This window comes from Mustela nivalis, assembly GCF_964662115.1.
Source record: "Mustela nivalis genome assembly, chromosome: 17".
In the NCBI taxonomy this organism is placed as follows: Eukaryota; Metazoa; Chordata; class Mammalia; order Carnivora; family Mustelidae; genus Mustela; species Mustela nivalis.
Window position 1 is genome coordinate 25,355,251 of NC_139036.1, and position 21,118 is coordinate 25,376,368.

Genomic DNA, 21,118 nt, shown 5'->3' on the forward strand with positions numbered 1-21,118 from the left:
ACTGGGCAGACCCTCCCCCCACCCCACGCTCAAAATGCCCAAAAGGTGGGCGTGGCAGGGATCTGCTATCCCTTACTTGTACTGTTTCCTGTGGTGGTTGCGGAAATCCGCCAACCCCTCACGGAATGAAGAGATGAAGACTTTTGTTTCTCCTGGGGTCCTTTCTGCAGTCAGCAGGGCCAGCCTCACCCCAGTCGTAGGCTCCCCTCCCCTGTCCTGCCGCAGGCGGATACCCTGAAGCCTGTCTGCTGCTCGCTCAGATCCTCCCTGCTTCCGGCCTCTGTCTCTGCTATGTTCATCGTCTTTGTGTCCTGTCTTCCTCCTGGAACTCTGACCCACCCCCCCCCCCTTCCCGCAGCCAAGACACAACTAATTAATCACGACAGGCTCTCTCACAGAGAAAGGCGACCTTCCTCTAAAAAATGTGGTCAGTAAACAATTCTGATCATTTCTCTACTTTGCCTTTTATTATTCTTTCCCTGGTGTCCTCCTCTTCCCCCATCCCCCAGCCAGGGCTTGCAGCTCTCAGATGGATGGCCACAGTGCCGCTAACAGACAGGGGGGTTATTTCACAGACTAGGGCACCAGGCTGTGGTACAGCTGGCAGGAAGAGAAGGGTAATTATAGTGCATCTTGGAGCCACCGGCAATGAATTTCTGCATAAAGGACTAGATTTGCCATGTATTATTTACGCCAGCATCAATTTTCCCAGCTGGCTCTATTTACTGTGCAAATTCTCTCCTGTCTGTTTATGGGCAAGGCCATGGTTCAGCACCTCTGGCTACTCTATTCAGTGGAGGGGCCCTACAGGGCACCATGCATAATAAACAAGTAGCTGGGTTCACCAGGGCCACATTCTCCCTTCCTGTTAAATTAGATCCCTGGGACTGCAGTGAGTTCCCAGTCTCACCTAGTCACGGTGATGTACGCAGGTGCGTGAAACCAAATCAGCAAGAGGGAAAAAAGGAAGAACCATTCTTTGGAACCTCACTGGGGGAAACTGAAAAACACCCTTCTGGGGGGAAATCAGGTGGCTCTGGGGCTCAGGGAATTTCCTGTTTGTATTTTTAAGGGCAGGACATAGATAAAGAAGGGCTTTGCTTTTGCAAGGTCACTTCTACCCATAACTCAAAGACAACGCTAGGGGAAAGGGATGTCCATCTTACAGATGGAAAAACAGAGACAAAAAAAAAAAGAGAGAGAGAGAGAGAGAGAGCAGCAGAGGCTTCTGGGCTCAGTCATTGTATGAGAATGGAACGCGGGCACCATAGAGACACAAAGGGTTCTGTCTGGTCTCTAGCAGGTCTCTTCACAGAGGCAAGAGGCCAGGGTGAACTCAGCTCCCATGGAAACATACATGATAGAAACAAGGAAGAAAACCTGGGACCGGCATGAGTTTCTGGGTCCTTCCAACACAGCATCCTCTCTTGCCACAGAAAGAGAGGCTGAGGAAACGGAGATGTCTCCTCTGCCCAGCCCGAGAGCTTCTCCTACAGTCACAAGTGCTGGGTGACAGTGAACAGCAGCTGCTAGCGTGCACAGAGGTGGGGTGCTTGATGTCCCCGGCTTTTCCCAATCAACAGCACAGTCATATCTGATCTCCCTGGGACGCTGGGCTCTGCTCTGGAGGCCCCCAGGTCCCAATGTCTACCACCTCCTGGAAACCTGTTGGCTGGAAAAAGACAGGAGGGAAGGGTAGGTTTTTGAGTTAAGCAACTGGAACAGGCAGCCTCTTTGGTTGCTGGGTCTCAGCATCCAAGAATCCCTCTGTGAGACATCTGGGCACACAAACACCCTCAAGGGCCCAGATTCCTGGCTTTCCCCTGCAGCCAGCTCACCAAACGGGGAGATTTGGTCAGACGTGCCCTGCGCCAACTGCCCGATGCTCCTGCTCCTTCCTCAATGTCCAGGAGAATCCGGGTGCTGGGTACAAAGCTCCAGGAGCGTCCAAGGGCAGGTTTGAGATCCCCACTGTCCCTGTCTCGGGTCATGTGGTTGGTTACCTAAGGCAAAAAGCAGCAAAGACTTCCAGATCGATCATGCTGGTATAGAGGTTATCTGTTCCTGCTGCTTCATTCTACAAGTGGGAAAACTGAGGCCCAGCACAGAGAAAGGACTTTCCCCGGGTTCCCTGACAGCGGATCTGGAACTAGAACCCCGGGTCTTCACTAGTGCTCTACTCTTTCTATGAAATTACCATGCATCAGGCTTGACTCCAGCAGAAAGTAATGGGCCATGGGTTTGGGAATAAGCAGCACTGTCTGTACTTCGCTGGAAGGAAGGGAGGGGTGGGCTCACACCTCCTACACCCCTAACCCAGTGGACAGGCATTTTGAGACTACATCCACCCAGCCCTTGTGGCATCTGTATGTAGGGGGTCATGGGAGCTTTGAAGGGGAGGTCGTAATCTGGTCAGTCAGTTCTCCTCTGCCCAGCATAGCCATAGGTGGGCAACCGGAGCCTCACGGCAACCTCTTGATGACAGTCTCCCCACAGGCCCCCTCAACCGGGGATAGGGGGCTGCAGCTTGTTCATCACTGAGTCCCCACTGCCTAAGCTAGGGCCAAAAGCAGGTGATCCTACACAGCCTGAAGTCAGGAGAGGGAGGCCCTGGGACTCAACTTAAGAACTAAAAGAGGGGCACCTGGGTGGCTCAGTGGGTTAAAGCCTCTGCCTTTGGCTCGGGTCATGGTCTCCGGGTCCTGGGATTGAGCCCTGCATCAGGCTTTCTGCTCAGCGGGGAGCCTGCTTCCCCCTCTCTCTCTGCCTTCCTCTCTGCCTACTTGTGATCTCTGTCAAATAAATAAAATCTTCAAAAAAAAAAACAAAACAATTAAAAGAACACTGCTTGTGGGTGTACAAATTAGTATAACCTTCCTGGAAATTTGGCGATATCATATCTACACACTTAAAAATATATGTATTTGGGGGGTACCTGAGGGGCTCAGGTGGTTAAGCATCTGTTTTCAGCTCAGAATGTGATCTGAGGGTCCTGGGATTGAGTCCCGTATCAGGCTCTCTGCTCAGCGAGGAGTCTGCTTCTCCCTCTTCCTCTGCCCACCCCCTACCCCCCGACTCGTGCACTCTCTCTCTCTCTCGATCTGGTTCTCTTTCTCTCAAATAAATAAATAAAATATTTTTAAAAATTAAATTAGTTAAAAAATGTGTTTATCCCTGACTCTGCAATTATACTTTTAGGAGTCTGAGAAAATAATACGAAATGTGCAAAGAAATTTGGGTATCAGGGTGTTCACTGAACATTTATATATTTATTTTAGAGAGAGAGCGAGTGTGTGAGCAGGGGTGAGGGGTAGAGGGAGAGGGAGAATCTAAAGCTGACTCCCTGCTGAGCATAGAGCCCAATGTGGGGCTCAATCTCATGACCCCAAGATCATGACCTGAGCCGAAATCAAGAGTCTAATGCTTAATCGACTGAGCTGCCAGGCACCCCAGAATTTTACTTAAAATAGAGGAAAACCAGGAGTGCCTGGATATTCAGTTGGTTAAGCATCTGCCTTCAGCTCAGGTCATGATCCCAGGGTCCAGAGATCAAGTCCCACATTAGGCACCCAGCTCAGTGGGGATCCTGCCTCTCCCTCTCCCTCTGCCTGCTGCTCCCCCTGCTTGGGCTCTCTCTCTGTCAAATGAACAAATAAATTCTTTTTTAAAAATTAAAATAAGAAAATAAAAGAGGAAAACCAGTAACAAACTACAGGCTCACAATCAGGAAACAGACCATTATGGGACACCAGGGGTTGGCAAACTACTCCCGACACACCAACTGTGGCCCCAAAATTATTTCTGAAAGTCAAGTTTGGCTGGAACATAGCCATGCCCTCTGTTTAGGGACAGTCTGTGGTTGTTCTCACGCAACCTTGGCGGAGCAGAGTAGCTGTGACGGAAACCATATGGCCACAAAGCCTTGACTGTTTACTCTCTGGCCCTTTACAGAAAAGTTTGCTGATCCCTGTAACACAGGTATTAAATAAAATATGTAACTGCTAAAAATGGCATTCTTAAAGTATCTATTTAAAGACAGGGAAATGGAATGAGATGAGGTTTTTTTTTTTTTTTTTTTTAAACAAGCTTACAGTTTAATTGGAAAGCTGGTTAAAAGTATATGTATATATGGCAGAAAAAAGGTCCTATGGAGATATATAAAAATATTAATATGTTTTCTGTGGATGTGGAGACTTACTACAAATTTGACTCCTATATTTAACTATTTTTTACCCTATGAGAAGCATACAGACTTTTTAAACAGTGTCCAGTAAGCAGAAAAGTTTACCTTAAAAGCAAAAACATTTTCTATGAAGCACTGGAAAAGGCAAAAGTATTGGGACAGAAACAGGATTAGTGGTTGTCTGGGGCTTGGGGACCTTTTTGGATGACCAAATATTCTAGATCTTGATTGTGCCTTGTAACAAGATGCATACCTTAGTATCCATTAGCCAAACTTCATATGAGGAAAAAGTCACTATGTGTGAATTATTCCTCAATAAACCTGTCTTAGAGTAAGAAGAAAACCAAGACTGTCCCTGACCCCTTGGCTATTTATGTCTGATCTCGTCACAGTCTAGGGTTCTAGATGGCCCAGGGAAGTTGGGCTAAGATCCTGTCCTAAAGGACCATGTTGGGGGTTAAGCTGGCATTTAAGGAAAGTAAACAGCTGGAACTAGAAATCAAATTCATGTCCCCCCTCCCCTCAGCAAAGCCCAGGGAGCAGAGATAAGACCAGCAAGCTGCCAAGTGCACTTCCTCACCATCACTGCCACGCCAAGGTCCCGGGCCAGGGTCTTCAGCTCTCGAGCCAGCTGCATCATCAAGGCCAAACCTGGAGAAGGAGAAGCAGAGGGCAAGGGCAGCAGGGCACCTGGGATTGGGCTGATCGGGGACTGGATTCCAAAGGTGGGAGGCTAGATGACGTCCCGGACCCTGGGCTCTGCCGCACCTCTTACCTTCCCTCTGCTGACCTCCCAGAAGTGGGGAGACCACCGCAGTGACTGAGTCCACAACCACCACCTTCACAGTCGCTGAGGCGCTGCTCACCTGGGGAGGAGCAGATGCCATAAACCAGCTGGCCTCTAGAGAGCGTCCGTTATAGAGCAAGCTTGCTCCTCTGTCAGACACGGGCAAGAAATAAGTTCTTCAACCCCAAATAGAACTGTGCAGGCCTCATGGAATTTCAGTAAGGTCTTTTCCTCCTCCGTTTGTAGGTATAATGGATTTTACTGAAGACTTGGTTGGACAGAGGGGGTTTAAATCACAGGATATCGCAGATACACCAAAATAATTAAATTTGAAAAATCCCTAATCCAAGTTCTCTGGCCCCAGTCATGAATTTTCTTTCTTTCTTTTCTTTGTTTAAGGTATTTTTAAAGTAATCTCTACACCCAACATGGGGCTTGAACTCACAGCCTCGAGATCAAGAGTCGCATGCAATACCCATGGAGACAGCCAGGCTCCCAGCCCTGAATTATTTTTTTAAGATTTTTTTTTTCCCCGAAAGATTTTATTTATCTATTTACTTATTTATTAGAGAGAGAGAGTGAGCCCATGCATAGGGGAAGGAGAAAGAGAGAGGGAGAAGGACAAGCAGACTCCGTACTGAATGCAGAGCCCAACGCGGGGCCCTGTCCCACAACCCTGAGATCACAACCTGAGCTGAAATCAAGAGTTGGATGTTCAATCAACTGAGTCACTTAGGTGCCCCAAGAATTTTTTTAAAAGCAGGCTCTACACCTAGAGTGGAGCCAAATGCGGGGCTTGAACTCAGAACCCTGAGATCAAGACCTGAGGTGAGATCAAGAGTGGGACATTTGGGGTGCTTGGTAACTCCGTTGTTAAACAGCCGGCTCTTGATTTCAGCTCAGGTCATGATCTCGGGGTCCTGGGATCTAGCCCCACATTGGACTCCCTGCTCAGTGGAGATGCTCTGGGATTCTCTGTCTCTGTCTCTCTCTCTCTCCCCCACCGCTCCCCCCAATTGTTCTCTCTTGCACACTCTCTCTCACAAATAAATAAACCTTAAAACAACAACAACAACGAAAAGGAGTGGGATACTTAACCAACGGAGCCACCCAGGCACCCTCAGTCCTGAATTTGCCTAGCAGCCATCTCTCTCATGGCCAGCCTCCCCCACCATCATCTTGCCAGGCTCCTCCTCTCCCTCTTCTGCTTATTTCCCTAAATTTCCAACTTTCTGTGCTGAAGGGGTTAGTCTTCTCTTTACTTCAGTCTCCTTCTAGATCATGCCTCTAGGGCCTCATCTTCTGCATTTCAAGCAGTTCCAAATACAGATTATATAGACAGCCAGCTGTTAAATCCACCATCTTTTTCTCCACACACGCATAAGCATCGTCCTAGTTTCTTGTACCTAATCTCCCTTACTCTTTTATTACCCAAGTAATTTGCTGTTTCTGTTTCCACAACTTTCTTTTCACTTCATACTGGCCAGATCTTGGATATTCGGCATTATCTGGTCTTTTGCATGTTTTCCTTCATCGTCCAGTTACTGACTCTCAACCATCCATTCGTCTAGGAGAGGATGGCCGAAAGGAAGAGAAGCTAAAACTGAAATCAGCTTAGCTCTTCCTCAGTCTGGGAGAGCAGGTTAAAATCTCTGGCTAAAATGCGGACAGCTAGCCTTTCACTGCTGGTAACTATGGAGCTATCAGGTCATCCATGGAGGACCTAAAGTGGCCCCTTGACCTCCATCTCCAGGTGTTTGAGCCCTTGTGTAATCTCCTCCTCCACCTGCAGGCGAGTCCTGTGGTTGGCTTCTGACTAATACAGTGTCAGAGGTGCTGGACTGTCTTGATGAGTCTATGCATCATGGCAAAGGATATTGCTCCCAAGATTACATTATGTAACATGAAACTACATGTTCCATTTTGCTCTCACTTATTTTTTAATCTAAGTTATTTGAGGGAGAAGGAAAGAGAGTGGGAGCATAAGTGAGGGGAGGAGCAAAGGGAGTGGGAGAAACAGACTCCCCAAGGAGCACAGAGCCCAATGAGGGACTCGATCCCAGGACCCTGAGATCACGACCTGAGCTGAAGTCAGAGACTTAACCGACTGGGTCACCCACGCGCCCCTTGCTCTCATTCTTGTGCTGTTTTGGTGAAGCAAGTGGGCATGCTGTGAACTGCCTATGGAAAGGGCCACAGGGCAGAGAACAGTGGGAGCCTGGACAACTGCCAGCAAGACACTGAACCCACTAGAAATGAGTCCTAGTGACAACTCCAGTGAACTGGTATGCGGATTCTTCCCCAGTTGTGTCTTCAAATAAGAGCACAGTCCAGGGCACCAATGTGGCTCAGTCAGTTAAGCATGTCCCTTCAGCTCAGGTCATGATCCTGGGGTCCTAGAATCAAGTCCTGCATTGGGATCCCTGCTTAGCAGGGAGTCTGCTTCTCCCTCTCTCTCTACCCCACCCCTCTGCTCACACTCTTGCTCTCTCTCAAATAAATAAATAAAATATTTTTAAAAATCTTTTAAGAAGGGGCACCTGGGTTCCTCACCCATTGAGCATCTGCCTTTGGCTTAGGTCATAATCCCAGGGTCCTGGGATCAAGCCCCGCCATTGGGCTCCCTGCTTGGCGGGAAGTCTGCTTCTTCCTCTCCCATTTCTGTTCCCTTTCTCGCTGTGGCTCTCTGTCAAATAAATAAATAAAATCTTAAAAAAAATTTTTTTTTTTAAAAAGAACATAGCCTGGTTGCCATCTTGATTACAGACTATTGAGATCCTAAGCAGAAGCCCCAGCTAAGCCATGCCCAGACTCATGACCCATGGAAACTATGAGGTAATAAGTGTGTTAAGTCATTATGTTTGTGATAACTTGTTACGCAGTAATAGAATATATACTATCCTAATGGTCTTCCAGTAAAAAAAAAAAAAAACACAAGTCATTTGACCTGGGAGTTGAGAGATTTGGTTCTTATCCTAATTTTGCAGTGACTTTGAGCAACTTACTAAACTTCTCTGGTCCTCATTCTCCTCATCCCCAGAAATGAGAGAGTTGGATTAGATCAGGGCTACTTGACTTCATGTCTCAACACACATGGGTCATAATAAGCTACTGCTCCTACGGCAAGTTTTTGTTCAACTATTAAGTGTTCCAAAGTTTGTAAAAATCATTACTTTACATACCATCCCAGGTATGCCCATAGAACATGTGACCCTTTGGGGTCAGAGAAAGTTTAACATGAATTGAACTATTCTAAGACGTCTTTCTTTTCTTTTCTTTACTTTTTTTTTTTTTAATTTTTATTTATTTATTTGACAGACAGAGATCACAAAAGTAGGCAGAGAGGCAGGCAGAGAGAGGGGAAGGGAAGCAGGCTCCCCGCTGAGAAGAGAGCCCGATGCAGGGCTCAATCCCAGGACCCTGAGGTCACGACCCGAGCCGAAGGCAGAGGCTCTAACCCACTGAGCCACCTAGGCGCCCCTCCAAGATGTCTTTCTAAATCTAACAGCCTATGAATCAGTGCACCAAATCCTGTCTAGGCAACCAGCAGGTATAAGGTGGTACCAACCCAAATGCTACTCTAAGCCCCTCTTCCTTGTTAACAGGATTCTGGATGTGTTCAGGTAGAGGGCAGAAATCTGACATCATAGGGCACCTGGGTGGCTCAGTGGGTTAAGCCGCTGCCTTCGGCTCAGGTCATGATCTCAGGGTCCTGGGATCGAGTCCCACATCAGGCTCTCTGCTCGGCAGGGGGCCTGCTTCCCTTCCTCTCTCGCTGTGATCTCTTCCCTTCCTCTCTCCTACTGTGATCTCTCTCTGTCAAATAAATAAATAAAATCTTTAAAAAAAAAAAAAAAGAAATCTGACATCATAGAAGGTGGGCCCAACCCCTAGTCTAAGATACACACAAAACTCCGTTTTGGCCAACAAGACGTAAGGCTAAGTCTACTAGTGGGTTCTGGAGAAAAATTTTTCTTTCCTGATAAAAGAGAAGAAGGCAGAAAAAGAGGGCATTTATTACTGCCCCGAATATGGGTGTTGATGTGGGAAGACATGATGCCTACAGCTATAGCAGCCATTTAGCAGTTATGAGGGGGAAGAGCAAGAGAATCAGACATACCAGCCTAGAGCCCTGAATCCACGGACTTGCCCACTCCAGTTCCGTGGTATCAGGTAATTAAATGTCCTCAAGGTTCAAGTGCCTGTCACACAGCCTCTCTTACTTGCAGCTGAAAGTAATCCTTGCTGATCCAGGGAGGATGAATGCAGAAATGAATATGACTTGATCCTTGCATCAAGGGTCTTACTGTTCAGTGGGGATGGGCAGGAAAACAGTGAGGCACTCAGGAATGGATTAAGCACACGGGAATCCCACCCTGGCAGTGGCAGGCACAGCTGGAGTCACCAGATGGCACAATCTGCTTTGCCAGTCTGTCCTAGGCCACCTGCCCCTGGCAGATAGCCTCCCGCAAGCTAGGTGAAGCAGGGAGGGGCAGAACAACAGGCTCACCTGCTGGGACACGGTGCCTCGGAAGTCCTGCAGCACAGCCAACATCTGGAAGATGTCAAACGCACGCACCACCTGGATCTTCTGGAGGGCTCCTGCCTAAGGGTGTGGCAAGGTGAAGAAGGGGCTTTGGATAAGAGGGAGCAGGGGCTTACGCAAGATAAAGAGGGATTATTTTTATATAAAATTTTTTTAAAGAGATTTTATTTATTTGACAGAGAGAGATGACAAGCAGGCAGAGAGGCAGGCAGAGAGAGAGGAGGAAGCAGGCTCCCTACTGAGCAGAGAGCTCAATACGGGACTCGATCCCAGAACCCTGAGATCATGATCTGAGTCGAAGGCAGTGGCTTAACCCACTGAGCCACCTAGGCACCCCGATAAAGAGGGATTTTAAAGCTGAACAAGAAACCTAGACATAAGGACTCCAGTCCAAGCTAGCAAATGGGCTTTGTCTCCTGGGCCGGTTCTCATGGTGGTGGTTGCCTGGGTACCGCACTGTAAAGCCAAGTCAGAGTTCAGGCTCAAGGTATGGCAGGTCTGGTTAGGAATGTCTGCCATGCAAGAAATGGGAAGGAAACACAGATGCTGTGACTTGCCAGCCCTGAATTAGGGTGTGCAAGGAGCTGGGTCACTTGGAAGATCGGTGTGGGGACCATCAATGCTGGGATAATGTCCTAACAGGACACTTGAAGAATACAGGAAGAATGAATAGAACAGCATGGTTTCAAAGCCAGAAATGACTGTTCGTCCAAATGCCCAAAATTCAGGCAACATAAGGGATAATGAGGTCTTTCTGTATTGGAACCTTGAAGAAAACTCAAACCTCCTGCTCTCACCTGCTCCTCCTCGTCTGGGGTTCTAGCCTGAAGTAGCTGGAGGAGTCGGGAGGCTGTCAGTCCTCCGTTGGAATCAACGTACAGAACATTCTGCTGCAGGCTGTAGGCCACATTTGCAGCCACACGAAGACACACCTGAAGAGATGAGGCATTGGGAGAATGTGAGTCCCCAAAGAGGGCCCAGAATGGGATTTTCCCCCACCAAATCCTGTCCAGATCCCACTGACACGAATGGGCCAAGCTCAAGTTCAAGCCCCACTCCTCACCACCTATCTTCTTTCTGAATCACAAGTACATTGGCAGAAGCTCCCCCAGGGATCCGGAGCCATGCACCCACCTTCCCACCTCCCCCATCCCCACGTCCTCCTGGCTGCTGGCTGCCCACATACCTGGGTTTTGCCACTACCTGGGCCTCCTACAATCTCAGTCACTTCTCCAGTGTAGAGACCAGCATCAAGCAGTTTGTCCAGGCTGGTGAAAGAGAAGGAATAGAATCAACCCAGCAGACTGGAGGGAACAGAGGGGAATAGGAAGCAAGAAGGAAAAGCAAGATGTTGCTTCCCAAGCCTGGGTTCTGTCCAGAGATGGTCTGAACATCCCTAGGGAAAAAGGGCACAGGTACAAGCTCTGCCTTGAGCCCCTCCTCATGCATTTGCTCTCAGCCCGAAGATCACTCTGCTCTCCACAGAGGTCTCTGCCATCCCAGCAAAGGGTCCTCTTTCCATTCTGGATCTTAATCCCTTATGGGTTTCCTTGATAGCATTTCCCATAATTTGTCATTATTTATTTGTTATGATATTTACTTATTAAAGATCTTTACTTATTTGAGAGAGAAAAAGAGATAGCAAGAGGAGTTGGGGGGTGGAGTGTGGAGAGAAGCAGACACCCAAAGAGCCAGGAGCCCACTGTGGGGGCTCAATCCCAGGACCCTGGAATCATGACCCAAGGCAAAGGCAGACACTTAACCTACTGAGCCACCCAGGTGCCCCTGTCATTTTTTAAATTTTGAAATAATTATACATTCATAGGAAGTCGCCAAAAAAAAAAAAAAAAGATTGTACAGGGAGGTCTCATGTACCCTTCCCCTCCCTTTCCTTAATAGTGACCTCTTGTACTGCACAACATCGCAAGCCAACCACAGTGCAATCAACAGAGCTTATCCAGACTTCCCGTGTTCCATGTATGTGTGTATGTGTACGGTTCTAAGCAATCTTTTTCTTTTTTTAAGATTTTATTTATTTATTTGACACAGAGAGATCACAAGTAGGCAGAGAGGCAGGGGAACCGGGGCTCGATCCCAGGACCCTGAGATCATGACCTAAGCCAAAGGCAGAGGCTTAACCAACTGAGCCACGCAGGCACCCCAGTTCTATGCAATCTTATCACACATGTATGTTCATGCAAACAGAGTATTTCCATCACTACATGTCTCCCCTGCCCACCCTGCTATAGCCACACCCCCCCATCCCACCCTGAGTCCCTGGCAACCACCCATCTGTTCTCTACCTCTGTCATGATGTTATTTCAAGAATGTTACGTGCATAGAACCACACTGCATGTAGCCGTTGTGGCTGGCTTCTTTCGCTCAGCATCTTGAGATCTGTCCAAGTTGCTGTATCCCTAGCTGTTGTTTTTTATTGCTGAGAAGCAGCCCATGGTACAGACACACCAAGTTTATTTAACCATTCACTCACAGAAGTCTGTTTAGGCTGCTTCCAGGTTGGGGCAATTGTGAATCAAATGGCTATGATCATTTGTGTACAGGTTTTTGTGTAAACCTCTTTTTATTTCTCTGGAATAAATGCCTAAGGGGCGCCTGAGTGGCTGAGTGGGTTAAGCCTCTGACTTCGGCTCAGGTCATGGTCTCAGGGTCCTGGGATGAAGCCCTAAATCGGGCTCTCTGCTCAGCAGGGAGCATGCTTCCCTTCCTCTTCCTCTGCCTGCCTCTCTGCCTACTTGTGATCTCTGTCTGTCAAATAAATAAATAAAATCTTAAAAAAAAAAAAAATCTTTTAAATAAATAAATAAATGTCTAAGAATACAACTGCCAGGGGGCACCTGGCTGGCTCAGTCATTGGGGCCTGGGTGTCTCGATCTCAGGGTTGGAAGTTTGAACCCCATGTTGGGTGTAGAGATTACTTAAAAATAAAATATTTGGGCGCCTGGGTGGCTCAGTGGGTTAAGCCGCTGCCTTCGGCTCAGGTCATGATCTCAGGGTCCTGGGATCGAGTCCCGCATCGGGCTCTCTGCTCAGCAGGGAGCCTGCTTCCTCCTCTCTCTCTGCCTATGTGTGATCTCTCTCTGTCAAATAAATAAGTAAAATCTTTAAAAAAAAATAAAATAAAATAAATAAAATATTTAAGGGGTGTCTGGGTGGCTCAGTCAATTAAGTGTCCAACTCTTGATTTTGGCTCAGGTCATGACCTCATGTTTGTCAGACTGAGCCCAGCATAGGGCTCCACGTTGGGTATGGAATCTGTTTAAGATTCTCTCTCCCTGGGTTCCTGGGTGGCTAGGTCGGTTAAGCATCTGCCTTCAGCTCAGGTCATGATCTTGGGGCTCTGATATTTAGCCCCACCTAGGGCTCCCTGCTCTGTGGGGAGCCCGCTTCTCCCTCTCCCTCTGCCAGTCTCCTGGCTTGTGCTGTCTTTCTCTGTGTCAAATGGATAAATAAAATCTTAAAAACAAACAAAAAAAAGATTCTCTTTCCCTGTGCGCCTCTCCCCATCTCTAAAAACTAAAAAAACAAAAACACAACTGTTGGGTTGTACAGTAAGCACATATTAATTTTCATTTCTTTTTTTAAAATTTAAATTCAATTAATTAACATGTAATCTAATACTTGTCTCAGGGGTACAGGTCTGTGATTCATCAGTTGTATATAATACCCAGTGTTCATTACAACACATGCCCTCCTCGATGTCCATCACCCTGTTACCCCATTCCCTTCCCCACCCTCCTCCAGCAACCCTCAGTTCGTTTCCTATGACTAAGAGTCTCTCATGGTTTGTCTCCCTGTCTGGTTTCATCTTGTCTTATTTCTTCCTCTCCTCCCCTATGATCCTCTGCCTGGTTTCTTAAATTCCACATATCAGTGAGATCATATAATTGTCTTTCCCTGATTGACTTATTTCTCTTAGCATAACATCCTCCAGTTCCATTCACATCACTGCAAATGGCAAGATGCCATTTTTTTTGATGGCTGCAGCACATGTTAATTTTATAAGAAACTATGAACTACTTCCCTGAGTGGCTATGCCATGTTACTATCCCACTAGCAATGAATGAGTAATCCAGTTTCTCCACATCCTTACCACCATTTAGTCTTGTCACCATTTTTTGGTGTGTCTGTTCTGGTAGGTATGTAGTAATATATCTCGTGCTTTTTTTTTTTTTTTTAAGATTTTATTTATTTGACAAAGAGACAGATCACAAGTAGGCAGAGAGGCAGGCAGAGAGAGAGGAAGGGAAGCAGGCCACCTGATGAGCAGAGAGCCCCATGCGGGACTAGATCCCATGACCCTGAGACCATGACCTGAGCCAAAGGCAGAGGCTTAACCCACTGAGCCACCCAGGTGCCCCTGTCTCATGCTTTTTAAAAAAAGATTTTATTTATTCACTTTATTTTTGAGATTTTATTTATTTATAAAGATTTTATTTATTTATTTGACAGAGAGAGACATAGAGCAGGAACACAAGCAGGCGGAGTGGGAGAAGAAGCAGCAGGCTTCCCGATGAACAGGGAGCGTGATGCAGGGCTCCATCCCATCATGACCTGAGCAGAAGGACAACACTTAACGACTGAGCCACCTAGGCAACCCATGAGATTTTACTTATTTATCTGACAGAGAGAGAGCGAGAGAGGGAACACAAGCAAGGGAAGTGCGAGAGGGATAAGCACGTTCTGCACTGAGCAGGGAGCCTGACGTAGGGCTCAATCCCAGGACCCTGGGATCATGACCTGAGCCGAAGGCAGATGCTTAATCAACTGAGCCACCCAGGTGCCCCTTAAGAATTCTATATTCTAGATGGAAGTCCTTTGTGGCTTGCAAATATTTTCCCCACTCTACAGCTTGTCTTTTTCTCTTTTGCAGAGCAAAAGTTTTAATTCTGAATTCATCCTTAATTTTATTTTTTGATTAAAAATTTTATCTATATTAATGACACTTTGGTGTCAAGTCTAAGAACCCTTCACTTAGCCCTAGTTCTCAAAGATTTTCTTCCTTTTATTCTAAAAGCTTGACAGTTTTAGGGTGCCTGCCTGGCTCAGCTTGAGGAGCATGTAACTTGATCTCAGGGTTGTGAGTTTGAGCCCCACATTAGGTATAAAGATTAAGATCTTTTTTTTTTTTTCTTTTTAAGATTACTTAAGATCTTAAAAAAAATTCAGTTGGACGTATTTGTAGGTCTATTGCTAGATTCTTTATGTGACTCTGCTGATTTATTTCTCTTTCACTTGGCCGATATCATATCTATCTTGATTACTTCTTTATAGTAAGAACGTTTAGCAGACTGAGTCCTCCAACTTTATTCTTTTTCAAAAATGTTTTAGCAATTCAAGGTCATTGGCTTTTTTCCATGTAATTATTAGGATAAGCCTTACATTCACCAAAAAAAAAAAAAAGTCTGCTGGGATTTTGGTAGGTACTACATTACATTTATAGGGCAATTTGGGGAGAATTGACATCTTTACTATGCTGAGTCTTTCAATCCATGAATACAGTTTGTCTCTCCATTTATTTGGGTCGTCTTTGATTTCTTTCATCAGCAAGTTTTAATTTTCAGCACACAGCTCCTATACCTGCTCTGTTAGATTTAGACCTAAGTACTTCATTTTCTTCAGAGCAACTGTAAATGGTATTATGTTTTAATTTCCATTTCCACAAGTTTGTTTTGAGTATATAGAAACGCAATTGATTTTTATGTGCTGATCTTGTATCCTGCGGCCGTGCTGAATTCACTCTGTTCTGGAGGATGGTGATTATTTTCTATGTGCTTGTTTTTGTCTCTCTACACATTTGGCCCAGAGCACCCAGGGGCAAGGACATTGGCCCAATGCTAGAAACACAGGGGAGACACAATAAATGTTCCTAGAGAAACAAGTGGTAGAACAGTAGTATTTAGTTATTTGGTTCCTATATTGTCAACATTCTGGCCGTGGAAGCCTTCGGGTAAAGACAAGACACAGCCAATTCCAAATCCATGTTCTGTCCTCCAACCATCACAAAAGAAACGGGCCACTAACCACACTGCACTCCCCACCCAAATGTGGGCTGAAGTGGCTTCCCCTAAACCACACCCCATTACCAACAGCTCTGCGTCCTGGCCTCACGCATCCTTTCTCCAGCCCTGTAAACAGCTTCATGGGGTCTAGTACCCTAAACGGTTCTTGAAGACCTCCCAAGACCCTTCTGTGCCAAGCAGCACCTTGGGAATTGATTCCAATTTCGAGGACCCCATGATTCTAAGCACAGGTCCCTGCCAGTCAAATCGTTCCTGTCACCACTCCAGGGCTGTGGCTTCTCCCCTTGGGATCAGACAATCCCTAGCTCCAGCACAGCAGGAGTTCTCCTGGTGTGGTTCCCCAGACCAGCAGCAGCAGCACTAGGAACTGGCATGAAATGCAAACTCTCACCCACCTCCCATGCCCCCCACATCAGAAACTGGAGAATGCAGGAGTTTCAACAAGGCCTCTAGGTGGTATGGATGCATTTCCACATTTGAAAACCACTAGGCTAGATTCGTGATTCTCGATCCTGCCTGCATATTAAAATCAGAAGAGCAGTTTTGAAAAAGAAGCTTGTATTAGCGGTTCCCAAACCTGTGTGCACACTGGAATCACGGGGAACTTCAAACACTACTGATCCCTGTGTCCCATCCCCAGAGAATGTGATTTAATTGGTCTGTAGGAGGCATAACCTTTGAGGATGTTAAAAGATTCCCCAAGTGATTCTTTTGTTTTTAAGATTTTATTTTATTTTAAGATTTCATTTATTTATTTGTGGGAGGAGGAGCAGACTTCCCTCAGAGGAGGAAGCCTGACTCAGGACTCAATCCCAGGACCCCAGGATCGTGACCTGAGGTGAAGGCAGATGCTTAACCAAGGCAGTGAGCCACCCAAGTGCCCCCATGATTTTTTTTTCCTAAGATTTTATTTTTAAGTAATCTCTACATCCAGCATGGGGCTTGAACTCACAGCCCCAAAATCAAGAGTCACACACTCTACTGACTGAGCCAGGCAGACACTCCTCCCTGAGTGATTCCATTGTGTGGACAAGTTTGGGAACCAATGGCCTAGAGCAATAAAGTCAGAATGGGTGGGACCCAGGCATAAATATTTCTTAACCTCCCAGATGATTCTAATGTGTAGCCTGGCCTAACCCACTGGCGTTGACTCTCCAAACAAAAATCGACCTCATTCTTGACTGTGAGGACGCTGCAGAAGGAATTCCCAAATCCCCCTCAGCCGGCTTCTCACCTGTATTCCTGTGTCACTTCTCCTACTGCCCAGAGGACCACTATTAATCACCTCTAACTCAGTGGAGAGACAACCCCTCCTGCCCCCCGCCCCACCTGCCTTGTGCAGCAAAACCACACCTGGGTCTTACCACCTGCTTTGAATACAACCGATTTCTGGGACTGATCCTTTGGAATTGGCTTTTAGGTTTTTTTTGGGGGGGGGGGCATTCATTCCAACATAGCCTAAATACTCCCTATTTCCTGAAGGCCTTCCTCTAAAATGAGGGAGATACAGGAGCGCCTGGGTTTCTCAACTGGTTGAGCATCTGCCTTTGCCTCATGTCAAGATCCCAGGGTCCCAGGATGGAGCCCTACGTCGGGCTCCTTGCTCAGTGCGGAAGCCTGCTTCTCCCCTTCTCTCCGTCTGCAGCTCTCCCTGCTTGTGCTCACTCTCTCTCTCTCTGTCAAATAAATAAATAAAATCTAAAAGAAAGAAAGAAGAAGGAAAGAAGGAAGGAAGGAAGAAGGCAGGCAGGCAGGCGTTTAAAAAAATAAGTAAATAAAATGAGGGAGATACGGAGATGAACGAGACATAGCTCAAGCCCTCGCAGAACCATTTCTCTCCACCCATCGATACAACTTCCTGCAAGGTACACTTCATGCTCTAGGGTCCCTGTAAAGACTCACAGTGCACACCAGGCTCTGAGATGGCCCACTACAAAAAAGCTCGTTTACTTTGAATGAATGAAGTATTTCTCAAATGTCTATGTAACTCCCTACCTAACTTTCAAAAAAGTTACATCTGTCCAGTGTCCACGGAACACTGAGCACCTGGCTGGAAACCTAGAGCCTCATCTGACTCTTCACACCTACGTCCCACCAGCTAGTAAGGCCTTCCACACCTCTTCTACACCTCTCCTGCATGTTACCTGCCCTGGGTCGGACTCTCAGCCCCCAGCACTGCTATCTCCCCCGCAGGCCTCCCCCGTCCAGTCCGCCCTGCACACCTCTGCCCTGTGCCGACAGCTCCCAGCGCATTCCGGCCTCCCACTAGGAGAGGGGCAACAGGGCAGGCGAGGCAGAGTCGGGAGCATGACAGATATAACCCCAAGCGCCTGGCCTCCCACTTACTAGCCAAGAGAAATTAAGCAAGCACTTAACCTGAGCCTCAGTTTCCTCATCTTACCAATCGCTGAGTCTGACTGTAACTCGCTCATCGGTGGCGGTGGAGGAAAAAAAATGAAATCATGTGCTGCGAAGCGCGAGCTCAGGGCCAGGTTCTTCGTAGGCGCTCAGAGAGGGCCTGCCTCCCCCACAGAGCTTTCTGGAACCACTCTGATTTCCCTTGCATTGACCCACTGTGGCCACAATGCTGCCCATTTACCCCTGGACTGCTCCCTAAGTGCTTCCTCTGCCTATGTCAGTTTTCATAAGCTTGCCAAGCCCCCGGGACAGGTCTGCTTCCGGTTTATCAGTCCCTCCTTCTGCTGCCACCACACACGCTTCCACCCCTCTCCTGCTCACCTGCTCTTTTTTTTTTTTTTTTTTTTAAGATTTTATTTACTTACATGACAGAAAGAGAGATCACAAGTAGGCAGAGAGGCAGGAAGAGAGAGGGGGAAGCAGGCTCCCTGCCAACAAAGAGCCCCATGCGGGGCTTGATCCCAGGACCCTGAGACCATGACCTGAGCCGAAAGCAGAGGCTTAACCTACTGAGCCACCCAGTAGGTGAGCGCCCTTCACCTGCTCTTCTTTCTACCCGCTAGACCCCACGCTCATGAAGCTCAGGAACTGTGCCAGCCTCGTACACGCATCATGTGCACATATGTGGCACCTAGTAGACATAGGGTATGCTTGATGGGGTAAGACCCAGCCCCCCACCCGGGAGAAGCAAGCCCCATGCTGCGTGAACCTTGCCAGGAGAGCGTGTCAGGGGAACAGCAAGGGCCAAACCAATCCAGGGACCTTGCTCGTGGCAGAGTTCCTCATCAACTTCCGCACACACAGGCTGGGAAAGATGTCAGACTTCCTTGGCAGGAAACTGGCTGTTGTCTTCCAATGCTTTCCCTCTCCCAACAACACAGCAGAATCGAAGTCCTCCCCCATGAAAACTCTCTTGGCCCCTCTTGCTCCCAAGTGTGGGGAATGCACCCAGTTCTGATTGAGTGTCCCAGGGCTGCTCCCCCCCGCACTCCTCGCCCCTCCAACCTCTTGGGCTAAACTCAAGTTTGGTTAATAATCACTAACACGCAGGATCACTGAGGAGATTATATAACTTAATGTCCATGGCCGGTACCCAGGAGGCACTCGGTGTGTTATCAGTCCTGCCACGTTCTCCTGCCCTGTCCTTAAGTGAAGTGGGAGGCAGGGCCAGACCAGAGTTGTTCTGATCTCTTGAATAATAATGAAATACTGACATCTTGTGTTATAGAATAGTGGTTCTCCATCAAAGCAACTTTGCTCGGGTTCATCTGGCAACACCAGAAGATGTTTTTGGTTGACACAACATGGGGAGAAGACAGGTACAACTGATGTCTTAGTCAACACGGGCCAGGGATGTGGCCATAAACCCTATAATGCACAGGACAGACCCCCTTACCCTCACCCCAACCAAGTAATTACAAATCCCAAAATGTTAGAGGAGTGTGAAGTCGAGAAACGCTATTATAGGGTAAGAGAACTCAGAAGTCCTGACCATTGGTCCATGCTGCCCCCACCACTGCTTGAAAACCCTGCTCTCTCTAGATTCAGGCATAGGCGGCCACAGTGGAGGCAGTCCTGTCCTCCAGCCTCTCACCTTCCTCTCCAAGTACACATACAAACCTTTGGATGCCAGTGGACAGGATGGCAGTGGAAGTCTTCAGTTCCTCGTACAGATCAGCGCCATTGCAGGGGAAGGCTGAGAATTGGGCCAGCAATACCCTTCTCAGGGCAACCAGGGCCTGCGGAAGGGGCAGGGGCAACTCAGGGTTGGGTCGGGGATGCTTCTCAGCAACGGCCGGCCAGAGGAGGGGGCATCCCAGGGTCTCATACGCTCCCCCACCTTACTTATCAACCTAGGGGAACCCTTGGCTCCTTTGGCTCGCGGGGGTGAGCATCTGGACTCACCCAGCTTTGGAGCGCGGAGATGGGCAGCTCACCTTGTAAGACAAGGCACATTTCTGGGCTACGTCCTCTAGGTCTGCGGAAACCAGGTCCACCACTGAAAACAAGACCCAAGCGGTTGACTGGTAGGAAGGGAGGCCCGCGCTTTCCACACTTGGCTTATTGGCTACCTACAGTGGAGTGACGGTTCTACCTCGGGACAGGACGTCCCAGGCGGCCTCGGTAACAGCACAGAGACGCGGGGTCCGGCGAGGCGCCCAGCACCTGGGTAGGGGTTCTGCCCTCCCCGGGGGGCTCGCATGGCCCTCCTCCCGCCTTCCCGCCTCTCCCGAGAAGTGCGGGACAGAGCGCGGAGGGGACGGCCCCTCCCGGGTCAGCCGGTGCGGGACACGCCCCGTCCGCAAGGGGCCCAGCTGGGTGGCGCGCACGCGGTCACCTGTCCTGATCCCGCGGGTCCTCAGTTGCCCGACCGTGTCCTGGGTGAGGCCCGGGCACAGCCCGGCCCTGAGCACGCCCATGTTCCCTGGGGGCCCCCGGGTCGCCGCGCTCGGGGATGCTTGTCCTGGGGGCATCCGCTGGGCTCTCTCCTCACGCCCCGTGACGCCTCTTTCCGGAGGTGCCGCGGGGGGCGGTGAGGAGGGGGCGGCCCCCGCCGATTCTCTGCGCCTCCGCCCCGCCGCGCTTCCGCCTTCCGGGCGCCAAGGACTGGCCTGCAGCGCCATCTGCTGGCCGCGTGGCGATAGGGCGGCTGGGGCGGAGCCGCGCGCAGGCACGAGCAACGCCACGCCCCCCGCCTTTTCCAGCGGGTGTCCCCTAGCGCCCAGCTCCTGGCCGGCCTCGCCGGGCACAAGGCGCCCGCAGCCGCCTTCCCCTGCCTCCCCGGGCGCGCGCCGACACCGTGTTGCGCGCCTCTCGGCGTACGCTTCTGTTCTAAATGCTGGGCGGGAGAGGTCGACCAGACGAAACGTCGGTGCGCTGCGGCACCTACCTGTTAGGGACGAGGATAGAGGAGAGGAATCAAAGATACCGGGTAATTACAGATTGGATGGCAGGTGCTAAGAAGCAGCAGAGCGCAGAGAGGGCATCTGCGTCTCTATTTTCGGAGAAAAGAAACAACATTATTTTTTGGATGATTGGCAACAACAAAAGCCCTGTTGATTTGGAACATAAAAAAAATATGATTTGGCATTGTTAGATGTCCTTTGCTTTGCCACGTCCTCTGTAGGACATAACACAACTTT

The 21,118-nt window shown here is 48.6% G+C and overlaps 1 protein-coding gene across 2 annotated transcripts; it reads right to left on the reverse strand.

Annotated features, from left to right (window-relative positions):
- Positions 1-445: 445 nt before the first annotated feature.
- RAD51D (RAD51 paralog D) lies at positions 446-20,593 on the reverse strand. Of its 2 annotated transcripts, none has more exons than XM_082707372.1 (10): positions 20,314-20,593; positions 19,913-19,974; positions 19,596-19,714; positions 10,703-10,784; positions 10,314-10,448; positions 9,481-9,576; positions 4,959-5,049; positions 4,764-4,834; positions 1,839-2,003; positions 446-1,672 (listed from the first exon to the last, which is right to left on the reverse strand). In XM_082707372.1, the coding sequence occupies exons 1-10, from the start codon at positions 20,447-20,449 to the stop codon at positions 1,589-1,591; spliced, it is 1,041 nt and encodes a 346-aa protein (XP_082563498.1). In that variant the 5' UTR covers positions 20,450-20,593; the 3' UTR covers positions 446-1,588. The 2 variants fall into 2 exon arrangements, with proteins under 2 accessions (XP_082563498.1, XP_082563499.1); XM_082707373.1 differs by having other exon boundaries at positions 19,881-19,974; positions 20,314-20,589.
- Between the last annotated feature and the right edge of the window lie 525 nt (positions 20,594-21,118).

Coding starts and splice junctions, on each gene's coding strand:
- RAD51D (XM_082707372.1), bottom strand. CDS start 20,449: ATGCCCCCAGGACAAGCATCCCCGAGCGCGGCGACCCGGGGGCCCCCA. Junction 2,004..4,763: donor ACCTTGGCGTGGCAGTGATG/GTGAGGAAGTGC, acceptor TTTTTGCCTTAG/GTAACCAACCACATGACCCG. Junction 1,673..1,838: donor TGACCAAATCTCCCCGTTTG/GTGAGCTGGCTG, acceptor GTCTTTTTCCAG/CCAACAGGTTTCCAGGAGGT.